Below are 24,906 nucleotides of genomic sequence, written 5' to 3'. Positions count from 1 at the left end.
GGAAGATGTAGGATAACTTTATCGTAGTTACCCCCAAGAGACCTGTGTACCTTTGACTACAGTGGTCTGTCAGGGAGCGCTAGCTGACCCAGCTGCGTGTTGTGGATCATGTAGAAGGGCAAGCAGGTACAAATGGGAATATAGAAACGGAATGCAAATAGAGAGAGCAAAATACATTAGAACCTTTTTCAGCCAATATCCAGGTTTCTGGGGGCAAACTTCTCCTCACTTGAGTTTTCAGGTCATTGGCCTTGCCCTGTTACTGCAGTGCAGTGTTGGTATGGTAGAATGAAGGATTAGGACCGCACCAGATCCCAGGTACGGGGCTTGCTTTGGTCTCCCCACACCAATCAGGTCCCGTGGCAAAGACCCAGGGCTGGAAATCCGGCTGCACATGTGAGCAGGCATAACGCTCTCCTGTTGCAGATCTCTGGCGTGTGGCTATACATGCCAGGACCTGTCCGTGCAGCTCTTGTCCCAGGTCTGCAGGAGGCACTTACAGGACACAGGTGGGGCGTTGCTATTTGCTGAGGAGTGTGTTTAGATGCAACACTAATGGTGAGCCATCCCAGCTGATGCACCTTCAACAAACTCAGTCCTTGGAGCGAGACTGAACCAGCCAGCAAAGGCTGCTGACAGTCCCCAGCTGGGACCAGAGCCCCTCGGGGGTTTTGCTTAGCCCTGTCTCCCTTCTAGCACGTGCCCTGCAGAGATGGCTCAAGGTCACAACTCTCCCTTCTATGCCTCAGCATGAAAGAAAGAGTTTGAACTAAAGAAAGTACTTTTTTTAAAGAACACAGGGAAAGTACTGATTCACAGGTTGTAACCTTCTACTGGGGTACAGGTGCAGCCTGGACCAGGTTATCAAAACTGGAGAGAGGTGCGTGAAGCTTTATGTGGCCTTGCAGAGCGAGAGACTGTTGCCCCCACAGTTAGCACAGCAGCCCTTTCTGTTTTCACTTTCCTTCCTAACCATAATTTATTTCCTTCTTCAGTAGTTTACAGAACTCTCTCTCCACCTCCTTTCCAGCCACGTGACTGAGCGCTCCCTGCATCAAGTGAAACTTTTCAGTCCCCAGACCTTGATTTCCCTTCCACCTGGCTCCACGGTGAGAAGCTTCATCTCTCAAGCCTGCAGCTGTGCTGGCCATGGGGAGGAGCACACGGCAGTTCATCTTGCTGACCTTCACTTGTGGTGAGTAACATCCTCCATCGGTTCTATCAGAAAAATGAGAGAGACTGTGCTAGTTTTGTTTCCCTGCAGCCAGGACAGCACCTAACAGACAGAAAACTTTAGTTCTGTTGCTAGCACTAAGGGTGCTTAAGTCTCACTGCTAAGAAAGAGCTGTAACTACATTTGATTGCAGCTGGTATAGACCGAGTCTGATGTTTTCCTGTGTATTTTCCCTTGCACTCTGTGGTGACAGAAGCAGACTTTTTTGGGCTGCTTTTCTTAACTAAAAATAATTTCCAGTGCAGCAGAACTAACTGAAAGTCTTGAGTGAGACAAGCAGAAGAAAAACCAAGGAAGCATTGCCTAAGCCATGCATTTGTCTGCATTGCAAGATGCAGAGCGTGATCAGGAAAGCAAGCGGGGGACTTGGGGGAGGCAGGCTGGGGTTTGTCCCAACGACAAAGCACATCAAAGTCACCGTTCAATCCTCAGTGCTGCTCTGTGAAAATCTGTGGAGCCAGCCTGATTAAGGACATGCCCCAGCACGTTAAGCCATCCCTCAGCACCTGCAGCGGTACAAAATCTGCCAGATGAGGAAGGACAGAGCATGTAATGTGTAATAGCTAAAGGCTGGAGCTCGCTGGCAGGGCGCTGCATTTCTGCAGTGTGTTTTGCCATCGGCAGACTGGGATCACACCATAACACAGCCGTCCCCCTCCCAGCACAGTGAGCAGGGAAACAGCCCAGGAACTCGGCCACAAGCAGCCCCTGCTGTGTCTGCCCTGCTTACCCACCCCCACCCCATAGCCAGTGTCCGCTGAAGTAGCCCCAAAATTATATGGGGAAGAAAAGCGAGATCAGACTGAAAGAAATAACACTAATAACTCAGTGGTGAGCAAGTATCTTTTTGACTGGAAAGAACAAGTTTCCTTGGTTCCTTATCCATTTTTGATCATTCCTTTAAATAGTTTTTGTGACGTTTTATTAATGCCACAAAGTCACGTCTTTCAGTGCAGACAGGGAATTAATCATCACTAGAGTTTAAGGGATAAAGGTCTGATGGGTTGGAGGTTTAAGAAACTGCTCCTATGTTGGAAGGAAACTCTGGCAGTACCAAAGCCTCTCAGAAAACCCTGGTGCTTTTTCCAGTTTCTCAAGGACTAAAAGCAGCTGGAGATGGTGAGAGTGTTTTCAGTGACTGTAGGAGCTGGGGCACATTTTTGCGTCCACACAAAATCAGTCAGCTGAACACGAGCATTTATTCTGGGCAGCATAAAGCGGAACAAACTTGCTGAGCAACACAAGCATGTGGTTAGGTGAGAAGAGGAAGAAATCCTCAGCAAGGGCTTTTTGAACCCAGCCCGTTGCAGGGTGGCAGGCTAAGAAATGTCACAGACAGATGATGGCACCGAGCACTCCACTTCCCACCGTAATGCCTGGGAGCAGACCAGTGATGTTCCTTTGCTGGCATTGACTGAAACTTGTCACCAAAGCATGAAAATAGGTGCTCCAAGCCCAGACTGGGAACAGTGAATTTCTGAGAGCTGCCTTGATCCTTTTCTGAGAGTTTTGTTGTGGAGCGCTGCATGCATGGGGGCTTGCTAGGCAGAGCACAGCCCTTGGCATTTGCAACACATGACTTTGAAGCCGAGGTGAGACGAGGGGATTGCAGCTGCTTGCTTGAGGAAGATTTGTGCAGGGAGCATGCATCCCTTGAGCAGAATGTTGGTCATATGAAGTTTTGAGCTAGCTTTATAGACAAAGAAAAAAAACCCAGAGACTAAGAGAGGGGTGCAGAGCTGTGCTGGTTCATTGTTCTGTGGCCCCTTTTTCCAGCAGAGCCATGCAAAGGGCTGGGAGCTGTGTAGGCAGCACCGTTGCTGAGCTGTGCCAGGCTCCCTGCGATGCGGTGGGAGCCATGGTGAAGCCTCCCAGGCCTTAGCTGGTGAGTCGGTCAGGCACCCCAGGGGCCCACCTGCCCCTTCGCACAGCAGAGCTACCGAACTACCCCCGAGAGCCACCCAAGACGAGCCAAGACCATTAGGTGCAACCAGAGAGCAATCCTCACCCATCCCTGAGAGCTCATGGAGCCAAAGGCCTTTAGAGAAGACAACCCAAGCCAACAGGCTTAGCAGTGCGGCCATGCCCCGAGAGAAGCTCCGAGATGCTTGGGAGAGCCGTGGAGGCTGGAGGAGCAGTCTGGCAGGTCACCCGGTGACCACAAGCCACGGGGCACCCCAAAGACATTTCTGACTTCACCCCTCAGTGACCCTGTCAGGCTGAGTGTTTTTCTAATGATAAATCGTTAAGTTGAAATGACCTTTTGGGGAAAATGAAGTTTAATTTAAAAGCTATTGGTGGCTTTCAAACGTCAGTGAAATAACGTTTCTCTCCGTGTCTATAAGATGTTACCTGGCCAGCAATCAAAACCAATCTGTTAAAAAAACCCTAAGAAGTACAGACTATTTACGACTTGTTTGAATTTGAATGCGGGTTATTTTGCAGTCTCATAGGGGAAAATAAAGTGGAAACTGCAACTTCTTCCTTTCTGTTTTTGTTGTGCCAGTACACTTCGATGCAATTACCTATAGCTGGTATGTGGCAACTGCTCTGATTTTCCACTGGCACACAGAGAAGGAGACAAGTCATCTGCTTTTCAGCCCTGCCAGCAGGTGTGGTGAAGTCTAGGGGAAAGTGAGAAAATTAACTGAAGTATCATATTAATTATGGCATTTTTAGGTTCCTTCTGAAAAATTCACAGAAGGATCTGTCCTGTCCTTTCTGTGGCTTTTCAACTGTGTCAAGTTGCACTTCTTTGGTAACAGCTGCACTGGCAGTCAAGTGTCTTCTCTAAAGCACAGAGGCAAAACCCAGACAGTTTTAGGAATATGGAGTATATACCTATACACCTGCTCTTCTCTAGCATAGCCATTTTTAAAGGAAAATTGTGGTGTAGGTTCAGATCTATATACCTTTTCTCATTTCTTTGGGTTTGATCTTGAATTTGAGACAAAACCCGGAAGGTTTTATTATTCTTATGTAGTGCATATATATACTAAAATGGTGAGATTTTGTGAACACAGCTACTGTTGTAGATGTCTGTTCATGCTGAGTGAAAACAAACAAATAAATGAAAGAAGAGCTTGTGAGATTTCGGCCATTTCCACTCTGAATGTGCCTCTGGCCTTAATCGATCCTAAAACCTGAATCTCAGCAACCTGCCTGCCACAAACCTTTGACATCGATCCGTGAGAAATTCCTTTGGAAGAACCATTGTACAATAAAATTCTTAGACAACATGTTGGGGCATCCTCTGTGGAGCCATACTGCTAGGAACAGGAGGTGTCTTGGACTTTTGGGTACCTTCTGCCTCCAAACGGGAGAATTCATCTCTGTCTTCCAGTTAATTCAGCTTTTAACTGAAGCTTCATGCACAGGAAGGAGTTCATATATGTCAGTGATTTATGATTTCTTCTCGCTTGACTTCATCTTTACAGAACGTTGTTGGTTACTACAAGCAAAGACTCAGGCAGAAAAGTTGTAACGTTCCTCTATTCTACAGTGTACTTTCCCTACTTCTTCTTTGCTTTGTTATTTACATTTAGGAGCCTTTTCAGTTCTGCAAGGGACGTGTTTCTTAAACGTTATAAGATGGAAGCATAATTTTGGTGCTGTGACTATTTTCAGGTGTGATCCAAAACACCCCTGGATGCTGTACCCTGAGATTTGTTTCTCGTTGCTCAAATCCCATCACTAAGAGGGCTGGTTTTGCCTTGTTTGGAGCATCCCCTTGGGTGCCTCCCAGCAGGAGGAACTTTGGGGTTTAAGCTGGCATGGCTACAACAAAAACATAAATAAGTATCTGGAATTTCCCTGTCTCCCAAACTGGTTTCCCAGACTATTGTGAATCACTGTAAGACCATTACACTGCCTCACTGCCTTCACACACACAAAATGTTCCCTTTCCCCACGCTCTTTGGGAAGTAACCAACCACCCTTTCACCTACTTCATCTTCCTGAGACCCATGAAATCTGTTTCCAGCAAATCTCGCTATACTACTGCCTGGAAGGGAATTCTTGTGCTGCCTGGGGATTGTGTAAGGTCTGCTCACACCCCCGGCATCCTCTGGCCTCTTCAGCAGCGCAGGCAGTGTGTGGGGAGCTGGGAGCCAACGTGTTTCCACTGCAATGGGTATATTCAGAGGTGTGGAGATTGGGGGAGTGGTGAAAAGTTATGGATAATTGCACAGCGTGTCTGCTTTCACTCTCCTATCATGACTGGAGCCAAAGAAAGAATAAAATAATATCACCCATTTGATAACAAAATTGGTGCGGCTATGTTGTGGGTATCAACAGAAATGTTAAATGTAAAGGTTTCTGGACTACTGATTTATTTGGTTCTTTGCAGCATTTTCCTCCTGTTTTGCTGAAGTGGCCCTGGGGGCCGAGCTGTCTCCAGGAACCGTATCCTTCTACCATATGGCTACTTCTGCTCAGCCACTTTCCCTTTATCATCCTTCACCCCATCAAGACAGCACCGTTCATTTTAACAGCACCGGCTCTCCTAAAACAACACCCACAAGCCACAGAACAACTGCACAGCCAACAGACCAGCACCAGGCCACAGCAGCACCAGGCCATCACACGACAGCCCAGGCAGGAGCAGCCACCGTGCGCGTGACCAGCCAGGTATCTCCCATGGTGACATCTACAACATCAGCAGACGACACAACTGCAGCTGGTCAGGCTACAGCCCAGGCAATGGAAACGGTTACACCTGCAGTGGTGAACACAACCATACACCCTACGTCCTCCAGCAGGGAAGCTGGAACAGGTGTGAGCACAGAAACAACAGCAGCAGCCACAAATGCAACCATAAACCATACAACACCAAACACGCAACTGACAGCTACTGCCACGACTACCGCAGCCACCACCATGCAAACTGTAAAGCCTGCCACAGGGTCAGGAAATCAAACAACAGTGCCCAGAACTCCAACAGCCACAGCCACGACCAACACAACAACTGTTTCTCCAGCAACTCAAACAACCATCTCACCTACTACGACGACAGCCAGACCCACTTTAGCACCACAGCCTTCTCCCATCCCCACTGGCACGTACACAGTTTCCAACGGGACCAGGACCTGCATCAAAGTGGCCATGGGTTTGCAGCTGATGGCTCAAAATTCACTGAAGGTGAGGTAAAAGCCCTACAAGGCTGAGCTTTGTAGTGACTGTTTCTTCGCTAGCTGGAATTTATTTTTCTTCTTTCAAAGCAATTTTGAGAAGTTAGCTTGTGTGATAACAGTGAGCGGTTTGCTACCAGTCGAGGGCCTTCTCTGTGCCACTGCATCTCAGCTGCTGTACTTTGGCTTGTATGGTGGCGTCAGTAGGGTGTACGGGCGCTTTCTTATTTCAGTGGTGTATGTGTGGTAGCAATCCTGGGGGGGGATCAGCCTTAAGCGTTATTGGTGTTTCCCAGAATGGGAGACTATTTAAAATCTGAATTGACTTCAGTGAAGGGCTTGCCATTGCAAGTTGCAATGAAAGCAAGAAATCACAGACTTGGGATTCAGGGGTGGGTTGTCTTTATGCTGGTGCGTGGAGATTTTAGGATCACAGGAGCTGCCAGGCTGGATCAGAGCAAGGGTCCTGGAGAGCTGGTACCCTCCCCTAGCAGTAATCCACTGAATGATTCAACAACAGGTGTCATAAAACTCGAAATGGTGATGATGTCCCTCAGATTTATGGTTTTGTAGCCTCCATTAATACAATATGTGGGGTTACATCCTCAGGCTCTGGAGTTAATATGCTTCAAGCCATCCCCATTACAAATTCAAATATTCTTTTTTGGCATTTGAATATGTCTAACGTGGGATGAGTAACTAGTATTGGTAAAAGTAATTTTCATCCCTCGTCCTGGCAGAAGCCAGGGAGGGAGCATGATTCCCAGCCTCACCAGAGCATGGTGAGGTGTTTATTACAAAAGTAAGGTGTGTTTGAGATGAGACTGGAGGAGCCAGACCACATTCAGGGCTGCAGAGCTCTCGTTTCAGACTACAGCGTGGGTTGCCAGCTGCTGGAGATGAACTGTGCGGGCATAACGAGGAGGCCGGGGTGGTACAAGGAAGCAACACATGTCAAAGCCAATCTAACCCCTGCCTGCCTCTGTCTTGATCTTCCCTCTGCCTTCAGGCATGCATTCCCACTGCTCTCTCTTTTTAAATCAAAAATGATGCTCATCTGACCCTGCTCTGAATCATATCACTTCACCCGAATGAGCAGAAAACTCTTATTTCTGCCAGCTTAATGCACTGGAACGGCTCGGTGGTGTGTCAGACAAGGGCTAGTGCTGGTTTACGAGTGGGGAATGACCCCCTGGCAGACAGCAATTAGGCTGCCACCACCACTGGCCTGGCCATTCAGCCACACAGAGCCCTGAGGGGGTGCAGAGGAGAAGCAGCTATAAATCTCTGCATGTTTCTGATTAAGTTTCCCCCCCGGCTCCTCAGCAGCAGCCCCACAATGTCTCTTCTCTCCACAGAAGCAGATGGAGTACATGGTGGTCAACCCCAATGAGACACAGACATCTGGGAGCTGCGGGACGGTGCAGGCTGAGCTGAGCATAACTTTCAGTGGAGGGTTTATAAACCTCACCTTTGCAAAGGTACTTGTTGCATTTGGAGAGAAGGAGTGTTTGGGATTGGGGAGCTGGAGCTTAGGCTGCCTTTGATCCAGCTTGCGCTGTGGGAGAAGGTGTTTTATCCATCTCTATGCTAGTTTTAAACCTGTATATAAGGCACTATCACTCCTGTTGTTCCCAAGAGGCTAGATTCACAGCAGCACAGAATAATTCAGGTTGGAAACGACCCTTTGGAGGCCACCTGGTCCAACCCCCTGCTCGGTGCAGTGCTAACTTCAACGTTAAACCAGGTCTTGTCTATTTGAACTTTCAGTTTGGAAAGGCTCATACGTGCAATGAAGGGGAAGTGCAGTGCCTTGCCATCCTTTGTGTTAACAGTGTTAAAGCTGTTCGCTAGCAACACAGTCTAGACACGGCCTCGAGCAACACAGAAGTCGCATTTTTACAGAGGTAAAAATCTAGTGGGAGGCATGGCCAGGTCTGGTGTTTGCACTGGAGTGGGACAGAGGGAACGGCTTTGGGCTGGGGTCCCTGCACAGAACAGGGGGGTGTGCCGGGGGCTCTGACTCGCACTAGCAGGTTGCTGTTAGGAAATGGTGTCTCAGGGACCACCTGAGGGCAGACGAGGTGACTCATTTGATTCCCGTAAATGCCAAGTATCACAGCTGCCCAACTAGAAGCCGGCTGTGGCTGTTCAATCCAAAGGGTGACCTCTGCAATTTTAAGGAGCCACAGTCCATCTGCAGCTGAAGGGGCCTAATTTCTGGGTGGAAATTTCCAAACAAGTGAACTACAGCAACAAAATTGTAGGTAAGTGCCCTTAAAACGCTCCACACCAGAGAGACTTGTAAGTACACAGAGAAACCTGGGTGAGAGAGAGGCCCTGCTCACACAATGGGAGAATGAGCTTTTTTTTTGACATTGTGGCTGTTGGTACCATGTTCCCCACTAGGACCACGTCGTATGTGGGTGAGTCTTTAAGACAAGCTGCCAAGAATGATGCTGCTGTTGTAACCACAAGAAAAAACTGCTGAGTGCTGCCATCCTCTCGCTCCCTCAGACATTTACACAGTTTACACTTTTTGGGAGGCAGCACGCAGTACTGTTTGTCTGAAAGCTAATAAGGGCTGGGTGATGATGCCGGCAGGGCTAAAGACAGATGTTAATACCGTGTATAAGGTCGTTAATGGGCAGGGAGGAATACAGCATGGGTTGGATCCCATCGGACTCTGACTGAGCGTATTGGGCATGAGGGCTGTGTCCCGGAGCTCCATTGCAGTTCGGAGCTGCACCTGGCCACCACTGCCTATCTGCCTCCTTCAGTTAGCCAAGCCAAAACGTCAACCTTACAGCCTGGTTTCAAGCTCAAATCAGTGGGAATCAAGAAAAGTACAAATGGTTCATCAGTCATTTCCATAGAAAGTCCAAGAGGCAAATTATACCACACCTGAGTCATTAATGCTTGAGCAGAGAAGAGATTTCAATTAATAATGGTCCTGATCTTAGTTTACAGCAGAAAGTTTTCTAAAAGCTACAGAGGAAAAGTGAGGTAAAAAATCAAGGAGCTGTTTTAAAACAAACGTTCAGTTCAGAACGTGAGTGTTTGCTTTAAACGTGCCCTTCCTGCACAAAGGGAGCGTTTTCTGTGTTACAAGGATCCTTAGAAAAAGTCTGGGGATTCAAGTACCCGTGAAAGCCCCAGCCTGGGCAGCCAAGGAGAGGGCAGCGAGCCTTCAGGGGGCACTTGACCTGTCTTGCCCTGAAGGAGGTGGTTATGGGCACAGCACTGGGCAATCTGCCCTTCGCTTACAGATAACCCTCAAGAGCATAGCAGGACTCGGCTCAGACTTTGAAATTCAGGTTAATAAGAAGTCATTTTGCTGCTGGTTTTTTTATGTGTTTGGCTCCCACAGCCTTTCTAACCACTTTGAACCTGGAGTGGTGGCACTCCCGATTTTCTCCGGTGAAGGAGGAGCTGGGTCAGGCGCTGGTGCTGCGGGAGGCGAGCGGCTGGCTCGGTGCTCAACCCTGCCAGCTGCCTTTGGCCAAGAACTTGAAACAAGGAGGTTTTGTAACCCACCCACAAGTAGGAGCGGGTGTTTTCCCCAAGCAAAGTTCTTAACAAACAGAACATAGTGCTGCCACCACCAAAAAAAGGGCAATATTTGACTTCTTTAAGTAGGATTAACGCTGAGAACCTCTTCTCTGGTGTATTTCTTTCTTAAACTTTCCCAAGTCATCCTACTGGCTTTTAAACTGCGTAACGTTAAAACTGGGTACATTCATTTCTGCTGCCATTTATCCACCAGCTGCACTCACCAGTGCCTGTGTGCTCGCAGCTGGAATGACAACGAACGGCAGGGCTGCTACACAGACTCGCACTGTGCTCCACCACCACTTCCAGGGAGAAGCTCCTAGGGCTGGCTCTCCCTGAGTGACAGTCCGGGGCAGGACAGCATTCAGGCTGCACCGGGGTTTTAGGGCACATGCAGACAGGACACTTAGCTGGAAGTTTTGCTCTCTGATGTTGTACCAGGTGCTTTCCATGTCAGCAGTCCATAGACATTCAAAAAAAAGCCAGCCAGAACCAACAGTGTCAGCAGGGGGGAAAAAAAGAGTTATTTCTCCCCTGCACATCCAGGTTGCTGTTTCCTCGTTTGTAGTGATGGCGGTTGGCAAAATAGGAAATGAGTGTGGTACTGGCATGAGGTGAGTTCCCGGCTCTCAGCTTGCTGCTGACCTCTCCCCGTTCAAAACAGTGACGAACGCAGAGGCACTGCTGCTTTCTGCGGTTTGCTCACCCACAGGGCATCTGTGCATAAAGCGCGCTGCAGCACCAAGGGTCCCGAGTGCTTCTGAAGGTGCGGGCTGGGGTCCTGCCAGCAGCCAGGCTGCAGGTCAGCGCGGGTTAATTCAGCGCAGGATTGCTCAAGAGAGTGCTGTGGGCTCTTGCAATGAAAGCAGAACAGGTGATTAAGAATAAAATGGCCTTATCACGTGTCTGTCGATTTGTGCCACGTATACAATTTGCTCAGCTCCCTCTTACTTTTGGTTCCCACAGGATCTGGCCTGAGCAGCGTGTGAAATGGCACCTGCGTGGTCCAGGTTCATGGAACTGAGAAGTACTGGTGATGCAGCCGAGACTGTTGCGTTACCCTGTGTCTTAGCTATTAGATGGAGGATTTGGAAAAGAAAAAGCAATACATCCAAGCAAGTTGGTTCTTGGGTCTTGAAAGCGATGCTTTAAAATGTGTTTCTTTGGGAAATTCTTCATGACCATTTTGCTCTGGTGAACTGTATTGAACTGTATGTTTTTCACGATTACGAGGATGAAAAAAGATGTATCTTCTTTTACAGCAAGCTCCAGTGTACTACGTCAGTAAAATTGAGTCCAGATTACAGTTATCTTCCGAAGGTCAGTGATTTTTACACTGTATTAATTTCATATCATACTGTTCTGGGTGTGGGATAGGCTTTCATACCTTTAAAACAATGGCTTTTGCAAATTATGTGTTTTATCAGGCTTTCAACAAGTCATTCACTTAAAACTTATGGTATGAAAATGGAAGAGAAGGGACCAGGGTGCAGTTGCATCAGAATTGATCAATTTTTCTTTTGTCCTCAGAAACTTCACCTGCCCCACCTCTTTCAGAATAGACATTACTTCAAACCTAAATTTAGGATACAAAACAGTCCTCTAAGTTTTTATCTGCAAACACACAAAAATGCTGTGATGCCAGTTCAGGTGCACATGTCTTTCCAATCTCATTAGCAAACTAAATTAATACAGTATCTGGATCACAGAAATGCAGGGCTGGATCCAGATTTCAAATACACCAACATGGACAGGGATGTCTGACATTTTGGTTGAGCAAAATTAAGAGCTGGACCCAGGCTGAGGTTCTTCAAACCATCCTGAAATCCTAGACCTTGTCTGTGCTTTTCTCAGGGGACTGGGTTTTCTTTTTTCCTATATAGCCCTGCTTCTTGCCATTTGAACAAATGCTAAGAGAACATCACTTAAGTCAGAGGGACAAAATCTGAACCATCGCTTCAGATTTTCTGACGTTAATTTTGCACAAATTCTTCCCAATATATCAAGTCTGTGATGGGTTAACGATTATGTTATGTTACTTCTCTGTTACTCATAAGTATTTGGATTGACTTTTGTCCCTAAAGGAGAAAAACAAATCATGGGCTCATGCAGGTGTGTCCTAATACCACTGTGCTTTTTGGAAGCTCAGTGCCTATTTTTTTCCTCACTGATGAGCGCTTTCATTAGCCCAAGCAGAGCCTATTCTGATCTACAGCAATTAAAGTAAAAGAAAAGCTGATCCAGAGGGCATGCCTCCTAGGGATGTTCTCAGTGTAAATGACCAAGGTTTTCCTGTGCACTGCTAAGTGTAAATTGCAGCAAATGCAAACTAATCAGCTTAATTGTAAGTTTTTAAATCCTCAGATATACTTTGAGTCCTTCGCAGTGCTGCTGGCAGGAGACATTGCTGTCCCTCGCTGTTTGTTACCCCCTCTCTGCCAGACATTGCCATTTCACAGTCCGCCAGCAGTATTTTTGCTGTGAGCAAGCCCGTATCTTCTCTAAGATAAAAATGACTGAATTAACTGTATCAGTGCACACCGGTGTGTTGGTGTACTGTTGTACTGGTGCACTGATTCTGACTGAAGAGGACCAAGAGTATGCTGCGCGCTGTTGTGCCGGCAGGTGCGGTTGAGATCAGTGATGCAGAGCTGGCGATGTGGATGGTTTTGTCTGAAGCTGGTATATCTGCTTTCAAAGGAGGATGTGCATGAAGGATATGCCCAGGTTACAAGATCTTTTCACGCTTTGAACTTGAGCCATATTTTTCATAAAGTACCGTGACACTGAAATATGTTTAAAAACATATTTAATACATAAAGCAATACAGACTAGATATGTCAGATTCCCACGCTAGAGGCGGTATCTTTCTTGTCTGGAAATATGCTGGAGATCTAAGATAGTTGACTGCTCCTGTGAGAATCCTAACCCCTTCCTGCACACTCAGGTTGTTAAAGTAAGATTTGAAAAAGCACCTGAAATTTTAGCCACTTTTTCAGACCCAAGCTCAGCTGAGTTGCCCATTGACAATTATTTAAATTTTTATTTAAATTTAAATAAGAAAACCCACTCATTTGAATGTGGAAGAAATGTAATTGATACTTTGTGGGGAAAGTGTCCATGCTTTGGTTACATCTGGGATTGTTGCTCTGCCAAAGCAATGGGGATCCTCCGTTTGATCTCAGAAAGATGTTGGTTCCAACAGAGTGGGCGTGGATTCTTATTTCTCTCTCTCTTTATGGCCTCCAGGTATGCTTTATTATGCAAGCATACATGAGAAGCTGTTTACAACAAAGCTGGGGAATTCTTTTAAGTGTGCCAGCAAGCAAACCTTCGGCTTGGAGAAGGGCTTCCAGCTGCTCTTTGTTAATATGCAGCTGCAGGCATTCGATATTGTTGGTAACCAGTTTGGAAAAGGTAAGTAGAATGACCCCTTTTCCACCCTTCCGAGATCTACGTGTCAGTGCTGGTAGCCTGGCAGGTACGGTCTGCTAGATCATCACCATACACACGCGGTGACTCTGCTACACCTACAGCACAATCACAGCTCTGTAATGGTCCCCAAGTAACGTGGCCTGCCTGCTGCTGTATTCTCACCCTTTTCTGAGTCATTTCAACACAGTGCTAGTACCTATGGAAGACGGAAAATTATCTTTCCTTCCTGCGTTCAGTACCTTCTGTTTCACCTCCTCATTAAATATGTTCAGCTCTACAGCCACAATATTATCCTTCACCCATTTTCTCCCAGACCAAGTGGAGGTGTGTTCACCACCATTGCATTGCCCAAGGGTCAGTTTAAAGTCACTATTCTTGATATAGTCAGATTTTAGCTATTTTGAAAGGCTCTCAACATTCATGATGTCCCACAGCTGCAGCAGCAAAACTGCCAGCTAATAAAGGATATTTCTGAATGCAGGATGATGCTTCCAGAGCAGCTGTGTCTAGATGTGATGAAATGTGCTTCTGAGGAGAAGCACGGTTGGCATGCTTCCAGTTTCAGAACTAAATGTGATGCTCATCTCTGCAGTTTGTCTTCTTGAGTACAGCCACAAAGAGGCAACCATGTAGCTCACTAAAAGACGGAGAGAGACCAGTACTGACTCCTCTGGTCTCTGGATTGCCCACACTGGCAGAACGTATTGGGGCTCATCACAGCTTCTACCCTGCACCCACATCTGGGGTTCCTTCCACAGGGAAATGAGGTGTTGTCATCCTTGTTTCTTGTCCAGTGATGTAGCCAGGACCTGGCCAGGCTGTGGGGTCCAGGACTTCTGGGTGCACCAGGAAACCCTTGTGTCCCATAGTATGGACACTCTCATGGTCTGCTGCCCTACTTCCTATGAGATGCATGAAAGATCCTACAAAAAGCAGAGAGGTGGACTAGATAGGACCCTGTGGTTTCTTTCAACTTGTACATCTGTGACTTCTCAGGATGTTTCCATGCAAGAACTCAGGTGGACAGATAGGCTTATCAGCTCTCCAGCCCTTCACATGCACTAATACAACGCTCCCTTCTTCTGACATTTGACTTTCTGCATGCTTACAAAATATTGCCACCTTTTCAGTTTAGATCTGTCATTTGATGCGGTTTGGCTCTGTTTGATGATTCTTCTTTTGTTAAGTCATCATTTTGTCTGCCTTTCTTATTCTCAAAAGAATATAATGGGAAACAACATTTGGGGCTTAAGACATGGACCTTTTATTTTGCATGATTTTCTTTTAAGTTCTTAAAAGCCACACAGAATCCAATCTATGCTTTCATTCTCATGAATAGGTTTTCATGGGATAATACTGAACTGGAACAACTCATGGGATCCCATCTGGTTCCTACATTCCCATTTGAATTTGTACAATGAGTGTGTTCAATTATAGCTTTTAGTATGGCCTCACCTCTAGCAGAGACAGAGCTTAGGAAGACCTCTCCACGACCACCAAGGCCAGGCTAATCTCTGCTAATCAATACCATATACAAAATTAAATTAGTTTTGCTCTTAATCAAATGGCTGAGATAGCAGCTGCCACCTCTGAAGTAATTCCCCAGTGGCCATGAAATAGTTATGAAACTGTTATGTACCTCTGCGGTACATGCATGTTTTGAAAGGCAAAATCCCCAGTGAAGGAATGACTCTACACATATCACCAGTCTCTTCCCCACGGGTGTCCATGGTAGTTTCACTTCTGTTGCTCATGATTTGCTTACATTTAAAAAGAGAAGAAAAAGAAAACGCTAATGATCATTGGTTTCAAGTTCCTAACAATTTTGTACAGACTGCAGAAGGATTACATCAATACCTTGGCCTGTTTGAGTCTGGAAAGCTGTAGAAGTGTCTTCTGAACTACACTTTGGTGTATCAGAAACAATTTCTAGAGTTCACAGCCCAAGGTTTCATCCAGTTCAAACACCTGTGGCTTTTTCCAAATGGCCAATTCAAACATCTTTGGCTTTTGCAATACTCAAATGCAAATATTTTTCAGCTCACTTCCTTAAGAGCAGGTTACATTAACCAGACAAAGCTTTTAAAAGGCAGCATCTACTAGAGGGCTGATGCCTTTGGCTTTGTGCCTTTGCATGACATGAAATCACCATCTGGATCAGATTTTGGGGAGAGCTGTGCGGATGCTCTGGAGCTGTGGCGTGATGTCATGCACTCCACATGCTCCCTGGGCTAGCTGCCAACCTTCAGCATAAAGATTCCCTTGGGGAAAAGCCAAAGCTAAACTACAATCTGTGCCAGCATAGTCATCAGAATGAGGCAATAACACCAGAGGCTTTTGTCTTGGAGCACTGCTGAGATCTGCCTTGGAGCAGTCACAGAGTGAAAGGGCTGGAGGGTGCTGGATCTCCCTCATGATCTGGGTACAAACTGGATTCACTGCTGAGCTGGGATATGCTGTGGAGTTTAGCTGATCAAGCTACCCGACTTAGAAGATAGTTTGCTACTCAGGTCCCACTCAAAGCATCATACTAGAGGTCTTTCTTTCCCTGGAGCCCAAGGAAGGTCCATTCCTGTAGATCAGATGGAAGATGTAGGTCTGTCTGATCCAGTTCCAGGATAACACATTCGTGATCATTCCCAGACCTTCCCTTCACTCCCAGGGCTACACTTGTATTGTGAATTCGAGACTGATCCTGCCATTGTTACTTGGGTAAAAATTCCATTTAGGTCAGTGACCCAGATGGTGCAGTCTCTTCGTAGGAAAGCCGTCAATTTACCCCAATCTGTCAGTTCATTTTTACATAATGAGTTTCCATTTAATCAGAGGATGGCTTGAATATTCATTTGGGTAGGGGGTGGCTGAGGAAGTCAGAATTTGCCCCCTCTGTAGCTAAGAGGTATGTTTGGAGTGAATGTATCTTTGGATGGCTCTTAAAAGATATTATTTGTGTCAACACTTTTTCTGATTTCATCATATGTACAATAAAATTACAATGATACTGCTAAAGCAATCCCCTGGGCTAAGTCCAAGGCTTCTGCCTTCCTAATCTCTTGATGTTCTGAGTCAGCCACAATTATCCACAAATAATCTGAATTAAACACAGAGAACAATTAGAATTTGTTTTTTCTTAGGAAAGAGTGCCTTAACTAGGATCGTTGCTGCGCTAATGATGTGCTGGACTATGGGCTTCCTTCTCTGGCTTGATCCTTTTTACTGGGCAGAAGCAATTAGGTGCCACATAGGAGCCGTTTTTGTCCATGCAGGGTGTGTCTTGCTCTTTACTTTTAGACTTGCACTTTGTAGTGTGATGCTCCACATCTGCTACCAGCAGGAAAACCTTCTGCTGCATGTGTGCTGATCTTGATGGCAGAACACTTACTGCGGGCATGAAAGAGCAGAGTCACTCTCCCATAAAGCATATAGCTATTTCAAAAGGGGCAAGTATTGTTTTCTTGAAACAATGTTCACCACAGATGAAAATATAGTAAGTATAGCTCAGGGAAAAGAAAGAAAAGAAAAAACAAAAGAAAAGAAAAGAAATCAAGGTCTTGAGAACTTCAGGCTTTATATTTGTTAGCTTTTCTGGAATATAGATTTATAGTCGAGGAGTATGGTGTTCTGTTATAACACGTTCTCTGATCTTTTACTTTCAGAAGAAGAATGTATTCCTGATAAAAACAGCAAAGCAGCTCCCATTGCAGTGGGCCTGAGTATCCTGGGATTGTTTGTCATTGTGTTTGCCACTTTCCTGATCTCCAGAAGAAAGCCGCATAGAGGATATGAGCGTATCTGAGGTGCCCTTCTTCCGAATGTGCGCAGCCAGCAGAGAAGTCAGAGGAGTTTTAGCTTCTGTCTGACAATCTCGCTGGCCTGAAGCCACATTTTCAAGTGGGATGACACCATGTGCTTAAAGCTAGTGGAAGTTTCTGGAAGCGATTTCTTTAAGGTGGGAAGGAGAGGACTCACACTGTCTACTTTAAGCTATTCTTAGCATCTAATTTAGATGTAGTCCAGACAACGAAAGTGAGGGGCCCAAGTTCTTTATATTATTGACAAAGGAGGCAATTCAGACCACCTAAGTCAGATGCCTAACAATAGCTTAAAGCGAGCTGTATCACTATCCCCCAGAAAATCCATCAGGTTTGTTAAAGATAGCATTTAGATTTATTGAAATAGATGAGTCCAGTAATGCAACCTTCGTGTGTATAAACCAGAGGTCCGCAGCTACAGACAACCCCGTTAAATCAGAGCTCAGTGAAAGCCTTGCGGGAACACTGTGTGTGCTGAAGTCTCGGAGCAAGTGTAAGTGTGACGTCCCTTCACAAGCAAGTTCTCACCAGCCCTACAACAGGGTTACACTTCCTCAGTTCGTGGCTTTTTCCTGCGAAGCCCTTCACAAGGACACAGTGGTAAATATGTGACTCTTACTCTGGAGGCAGTATTTTTAGAAAATTTTCCAGTTTCCAGTGACTGTGTATGCAAATAAGGGAAGATTACCCAACTGAGGTCATATAGGGTCTGCCTGACCAGTATGTGCCAATGTTATTGCTTGTCATTGCTCGTCTCAGCCTTGCTGCAAAGATGTCTGAACTTCTGGCCAATAGTTCTTGAACTGCAGCCTCCTAAAGCACAGCATGTCAGAACAACCTGATGCTGGTAAGTTTATCCTTAGGTGTTATGCTGCAAACTGCGCGATTCTAGAGCTGACAGGCGGGCAGCTGAGCTGTCTGCGCAGCAGAACTGGGCAGGCAGCTGGAGGCAGTCACTCCATCCATCTGCCACGCCTGGCCAAGCCACCCCGCTCGCCGGTGGGTGCTCCGGGCACAGCATCCCTTTGCCACGTGTGTGCAACCCGACATGGAGAGAGCGAACACGAGGGTCTGAAAGCACAGTGACACGTGGGCTGGTACTAAGGGTGCCAGTGCGATGGATGGGGACTGGCGTGAATGTCCTTGATAAATTCAAGGAATTTAATATTTCATGGTCTTGCTAGAGCTCATGAATCACCCGCTTCCTATTCAGACATGGACCTGTTACAGTGACCGCCACTGAACTCAGTAAATCTGCCCCTCTGCTGAGATGGCAGCACTGTGACCTCTCTTCATCTGGGAAGACACCACGCTCATGGAAATGCCAGGGATTCGGTGGCCACACTTCTGGCAGACCTGCACAAGGTCCATGAGCAAATGCAAGTCCACTGACGCTGTAAGTTCAAGGGTTCTGTGGGAAATAAGGGCTTGCGCAGCCTCGGGCAAACTCTGCCCAGGAGAGAACGCTACCAGTGTGCTTCCAGCTCAGCGGCTGGATTTTCATATGGAAATAATTTGGAGTTGCTTTAAAGCACAGTAATTGAAATACTGTGTAGTCTATTTCCTGCTAAGACAATGATGAAGGCAGGAAAGTAGTAATTGCTTGTGAGATTAGGTTCAGCTAATGTTCCCTGTTGTAACAAGGAAAACCTTGTCACAGAAGATTTACAAAGCTGAACCTATGCGCAAATGTGCACAGACACACACACAGACACACACGCATGCACCATGCAATCTGTTCACTGCAAAAAATTACATCAAAATGATAAGAAATTATATCTAAAAAAATTTACAAAAGAGAAAATAATATCAAATAAGAGCACACTTCCCCCTTAGGAGTTAGGGCAATGGCTTAAATTTTACCTGGAAAAGGACTATGGAGTGGTACCCATTAAACAAAAGAAAGACTGAAGTCATCTGCAAAAGTTCCATGTTGTTAATTTAATCTGGACCTAAACAAAATAGAAATGCTGGGAGCTAATTTAATTTCCATGAATAATAGACCAGATCCTGAGCAATTATTAATCGTGATGGAACCTCAATGGATTTTCACTGGGTAAAACTGATGATAGTATCTTGTGAGGTTAATTTCCCTTAAGTATTTTTAAATAGTTTTGATATTTTACTAGTATGTAACCATTGAGAAATTACTTATTTAAATTAGGAAAGGAAAGAAATCCCTCTGTTCCATGAATTACTAAAAGATGCTGGTCTGTGTCAAGCAGGAAACATGGTCATATGGTTCCATAATGGACATAATACATAGCTGTGGAAGTAATTAACAGTCTCCAGAAATTTTCCCTTTGAGTCTGAATGAACCAATAAATAAGAAAGATAAATACCTTTTTGAAGCACCTTTGCACTTGGAGAAACATAAGACAGAAGTCAGAATGAGCGGCAAGCGACGGAGGCAGCTGAATATGATTATAAGGTAAAGTGGCGCAAGAAACAACACCTAACTCCCAAACCTTTAATACGGATACAGTGATTTGAACTGTATTCAGTTGAATACTCACATTGAAATGTATTTCAATTATTTTTTTTGTAAAAGACCAGCACTGTTAACATCGCTTAGTGAACTTTACCTAGCTTATTTTCACCTCCCTACCTTTCCCCACAGTGAGTGGACAAGCAGCCCACTGAGCTCAGTGGCATTGATCACGCCTTTGGCTTAATAAAATCCCTCTAAGTTCTCAGGGTTAGTTAATACTATTAATCTGTTGTTTAGAAAGCAGATTTGTATACTTGATTAAAGCAATCACCTTTTAAAAAACAAAAGAATTGATGAGATGTCCAGTGGGAAAGGTAAATGTGTAAAGAGCTTCCCTTCAAAAATGAGCCTATATATGCAATAGTGATGTTACTGTCCCCAACAGTTACATGTGGACATTTTAACAAGAAGGACCTAAAAAGCTCAGGACCGCACATGATCTGAGCCTAAGCTGTTCTGACTGGTGATCAATAGTCACCTTTCCCATTCAAAACTATGTCCTATTTCATGTGTTCTTTGGATTGTTGGGTTTTATGATCTGTATAGTACAGTTACTTCTGCTAATACGATACCAAGCATTTTCTTGTGATGTTCTGTACTGAAAAATCTCTATGTTTGATTCATCCTCATTGATATCAATGTTTGATATCAACAACATGAGGAGAGAAAACTGTTCTTTATGACTGATAATTCTGTGTTTAATCCTCTGACACCCTCTGGCATTTTTACTGATGATGCAAGGTTAATGTCTTTTTCCCCACACATTTTTCTTTCTACAGTGAAGCAAACTTGTTATTGAACAATGTTTGGATTCAGGTTTACCTGATTTGTTCTTACGCTTTCTATTGCTATTATGTTCGCTATTTTTATGAGGCTGCATACTGCCCGTTCTAGATAAATAAAACCCTGGGCTTGCTCTAGACAGCACGAGTGAAGTGCACATGGTATAAACCGATGAAACAATTGGATGCTCCCATGAAACGTTGCCAAAATGCAGCAAAATTAATCCAATGGAGTTAGTGCTTTACATTCATAGAGGATCCATTGGAGAATTCCTTTCTGCATGAGGAGATCCCAGCCCCTAAGTGCAACCTTTCTCTTCCCTGCAGCCCAGCCTGCGTGCCATCACCTCCTTCCCTTCCCTGACCACAAACCACACCAACAGCCTGCAAGCGGGGCTGCGTGCCAGCGTGCCAGCACAGCAGGGAGGGCTGCCTCTCTGAATTTAGTGCTGAATTAGAATTAGATGGCCCAGCTGCTCCCTGAGTTGTCATGTGCAGCTTTTAAAGCTGATGCCTGTATTTTCTGCCAGAATTTAGGTAGATATTTGGCTGACACTTTGCTATCTAAGGGAGCTGCTTGAAGGTCCTCCTCCCAGTGGGGAGGCTCTACAGGTGTAGTTGGTCATGGTCTTGCCAGAGTTTCTCTTTTAAGTATCTTGTCTGAGGAAACATTTTGAGCAAAAACTCCTTAAAAGAGCACCATACAAAGGAGAAGCTCTTATGGTAAACTAGTCATACACTAGCTGGGCCATAATAGTTGTAAAATAGGGCAGCAGTGCACAGCTTCTTTGCTTCCTGTCAATATGGATGTAAATTAAAACTGTATTTTCTAAGGCTGGCAGATTGCTTCCCTTCCAGGGCTGCTCTTTGCCATAGTCAGACCTTTGTTCAGTAACTTGCTCACTGCTTGGGACAAGGGTTTACCAGCCAACCTGCCCTAAAAGTCTGCATGCCAAAACCCTTCATATGGTCAGCATGAGCACGTATACCCAGAGAGCCGAGAGAAGGGTGCAGTCTGCTGTGGGAGGGGACGTGGCTGCAGCTGGGTCCCAGAGTGACCAGCAATGTGTGAGACCAGCAGCCCTGTCAGCCGGGGAACAAAAACCCAGCTACACGAAGCAGATAAGCAGGTGCTTCTTCATTGCAGCGCTGGGTGCTAGGTGGCATCTCCACAAATCAAGCACACTCTGTGCTGATTTCACTGTTACATTTATACACAAAAATTACAAGGTACTACGCTCCCAGTTACAATGATTGGTTAGTGATTTGCATATAATTATAATATGTGTCATTCTCGTCTGTTACTACACTTGTGCAGAGGAAGAGTCTTCACCGGGGCAAGGGTGGTCTTGACCTATAGGTGTGCTTTTTAGTGTTATAATGAAGGTAGTTCATTTCAGAACACCTTAGAAGTAAGTTTTGTTGCCGAGTGTCCAATATATATCCTATATACAGTAGAACCTAGGTGCTCTGGTTATGGTCTGGAGAGTAAGGACTAAGGCTAGCATGGTGCAGAGAATAGGGACTTCAAGTAACAGCCTCTGATAACAAGCAGCACAGCAACCCATACATCATTGGTCAGTAAGTGCTAACACAATGCTAACGTAGAGGCTAACTTCTTAAAATCAAGATATTCCTATAGCTAACTGTTTCACAAACAAACACAAAATATAGAAGGATTCAGTAACACTTAAGACAATCTGCAACAGCCCCAGCTCACTTTTTCCCCCAGCTGTGGATTCAGATGGGTTGCATCCCTGAAGAAAATACTGATCGTGATGTCATGATGCATCCCATCAGGGAAGCTATGCTTAACTTGCTTGTAAGCCTGTGCTGGTCGGGATGCGGTGGGGCCACTCACAGTGACCAGGAGGTGAGCACAGCCCCGCAGCTCCCCAGTGCCCTGCCGTAGCTCTCAGCCCAGACCACTCACTGTGGTCTCTTGCACACCCAAGGCAGGTATGAGGGCATCCCATGAGCATGGCGATGTCAGACAAATTGCCAAGAAGTTGATAAAGCAAGATTTAATTTCTGCCAGTCCCTTTAGCTCTCTGATGGAAAAGCCCAAATTAATAAACAGCTGTTAATTGTGTTTGAAAGAGGAAGAGAGATGTAGTTCAGCATCCTGAGTGGATGAAGATGGTTTGGTTGATCACTTCTAGCTTGCTATAATACATGGTTGATAAAAAATAATTTGCTATGAAAGTAAGATATGCTCTTTATTTTTCTATTATTGGTGTTTCTATAATAAAGGTTGTATTTAGTCATGATAGCGTGCGTTACTATGCAATTACTTTACCTCTCAAGTGCTGTTTCACCTAAACTGTTTAAAATACAAGTACAATCTAACAAACAGGCAGAGTCCTATAGGCTCTGAGCACACACCACAGGTTCAGATACACTTATATCCTAACATAACTTTAGTGATTATTTCTTCTGTGGCTTAGGCAGCTTGTCTGACATGTCTATCTGTGTTTCATCAGCATTACACACATACAAAAAGGGTATTGAAAATAGTATGTGGTTTTCTGTTAATCTCCCCACAATTTCCAAAGTATCTGAATTCACTGTGTTTCTTTACATGACTAAATCTATAAACACAGACCATAACTCACAGCAGATGTGATGGATGCTTGTTACTTCATGTTTAAACTTTAACAGATAATAATCTTAGGAATTATGATAAGAGGAGAATGCCTCCTTTCAGCATGCAGTTATGGAAACTAGAGGGAATAAATAGCTCAGAAAACACCACACACAAAACTTGAGAATTCAACAGCTTCTGTGTTGGTCTAAAGAATTCCCCAAAGGATGGGGGCTGGACTAGATGATCTTTAAAGGCCTTCTCCAACCCAAAACTATGATTCTCTGTGACTTTGCTGTTTGTCACACCCACAGCCAGCTTAAAATATCATAACCATGGGACAACAGTATGAGGTAAACATCTCAATATTTTGCACTCAAAAATTCTTCAGCTTCATCTTTGAAGGTTTTTCAGAGAAACTTGAAACCAAGTCTGTCTAGATCTGGATCTAGATTGGCTAATAACTGCAGCCAGACCCCATTCTGAGTACCGGCTTCTGCAATAGCTCTGAGACTGCTGCTGGGAGGTGCACGGCAGCGGGGTGGGCAGCTGTGGGAGCGGGGTGCTAACTTCTCTGTGGTGAGTGAGACAAGACTCTGAAACTGCTAAAGAAGCAGCAAAGGTGGTTGCTGGATTGCAGGAAAGCAGAAGGCGTGGTAAAGATGGGGCAGAGAAACCTACCTCCTCGCTGCTGGCAGTGGATTCAGGAACCTGCCGCCCAGAGATAAAATACCAGATACACTCGCTATCGCCATTTCTAGCATCGGTGCACACCTCTACATGATGGAGAATTTAAAGATCACAAGGTGAAAACTTCACAAGCCCCTTGGATGGCCTTGCAGCAGAAAAGCAGGGCTGTCAGGGCAGCGGGGCTGCTTTGTTTGGCTCTTCGCACTTGCTTGGCCTGGTAACGTGTTAGATCGGGTGCCAGGTTCACCTAAGCAATACGCCTATTTAGTGGACAAGGTTCCTGGCTTAGTTTTGGAAGCCGGGCTGGTAAATACACGCTTGGAAGATGCATTTCAGCTGACGAACTATGATTTACTTGGGGCCTTCTGCATGTTCATCTCCTGTGGGGGCGGCTCTGAAGCAGACCCTCGAAGGATGCTGGGTGTCTCCAAGGTCTCTCTTTCTTGAAAAGGTTGAATGGCAGATGGAGGAATGGCGAACCAAGTTCCTTTTAAGGCAAAAAACCCCATCTGTAAGTCACACCACCGACTGTCCCAAAAGCAAAGAAGTTTGGGATTCACTGAAGAAATGCTTTAACATCAGAGTGTGTAGAACAACAAAAGGAGTACTGTTCTAAAGCGTCAGTTTGAGGAGTGATGAGAGAAAGATTCCTATGCAGTTAAACCTTCGCTAGTAAGCTGCCAAGACTCTTGGAGACTGCACTTTCTTTCTCACATCGGTGGCTGCAGCCATTGCATGCCAGTGATGCAGGGTATGCACACCTGAAGTTTGTCAGCCACAGCAACGCTCACACTCCTGGGCTTCCATCAGCATCTGGCCTTTCCCAGCTAGCCACAAAACATCACAAAACCTGCATTTCCCTCTTTCTGCAGGTCCTGTTGTCTATGGAGTTGGTAGGCACCAAGTATTTTATTAAATTATAATGTAACTGGCCAGTTTCTTACTTAACTCTTTCTTCAGAGTTTTAAAAAGGAGTAGGATTCATTCCCCACATGCGCAAACAAAATAAATGGCTGTTGGGAAAAAGGAAAGCGTTCAGTCTGAGTCAGGAGATCTGTGCAGACTACAGACACAGATCTTGCTCTTAAACCTCAGCTTTGCTGGGGCTTTCCTACACCCCAGAAATTTCTGGATAATATGATTCACAGGTGCAGCCAATGTTTAACCTCATTCATTTTGCCACAAAATGACATTTTT

The 24,906-nt window shown here is 45.4% G+C and overlaps 1 protein-coding gene across 2 annotated transcripts; it reads left to right on the top strand.

Annotated features, from left to right (window-relative positions):
• The first annotated feature begins 1,021 nt into the window (after window positions 1-1,021).
• LAMP3 (lysosomal associated membrane protein 3) lies at window positions 1,022-22,705 on the top strand. Of its 2 annotated transcripts, none has more exons than XM_056358325.1 (6): window positions 1,022-1,195; window positions 5,583-6,373; window positions 7,725-7,844; window positions 11,178-11,235; window positions 13,165-13,332; window positions 17,007-22,705. In XM_056358325.1, exons 1-6 carry the CDS (start codon window positions 1,150-1,152, stop codon window positions 17,144-17,146), a joined length of 1,323 nt encoding a protein of 440 aa, XP_056214300.1. In that variant the 5' UTR covers window positions 1,022-1,149; the 3' UTR covers window positions 17,147-22,705. The 2 variants fall into 2 exon arrangements, with proteins under 2 accessions (XP_056214300.1, XP_056214299.1); XM_056358324.1 differs by having other exon boundaries at window positions 1,023-1,195; window positions 7,722-7,844.
• The last annotated feature ends 2,201 nt before the right edge of the window (window positions 22,706-24,906 follow it).

This window comes from Falco biarmicus, chromosome 13 (genome assembly GCF_023638135.1).
Source record: "Falco biarmicus isolate bFalBia1 chromosome 13, bFalBia1.pri, whole genome shotgun sequence".
Classification (NCBI taxonomy): Eukaryota; Metazoa; Chordata; class Aves; order Falconiformes; family Falconidae; genus Falco; species Falco biarmicus.
The sequence above is the reverse complement of the archived record's forward strand: the minus strand, read 5'-3'. Positions and strand labels throughout refer to the sequence as shown.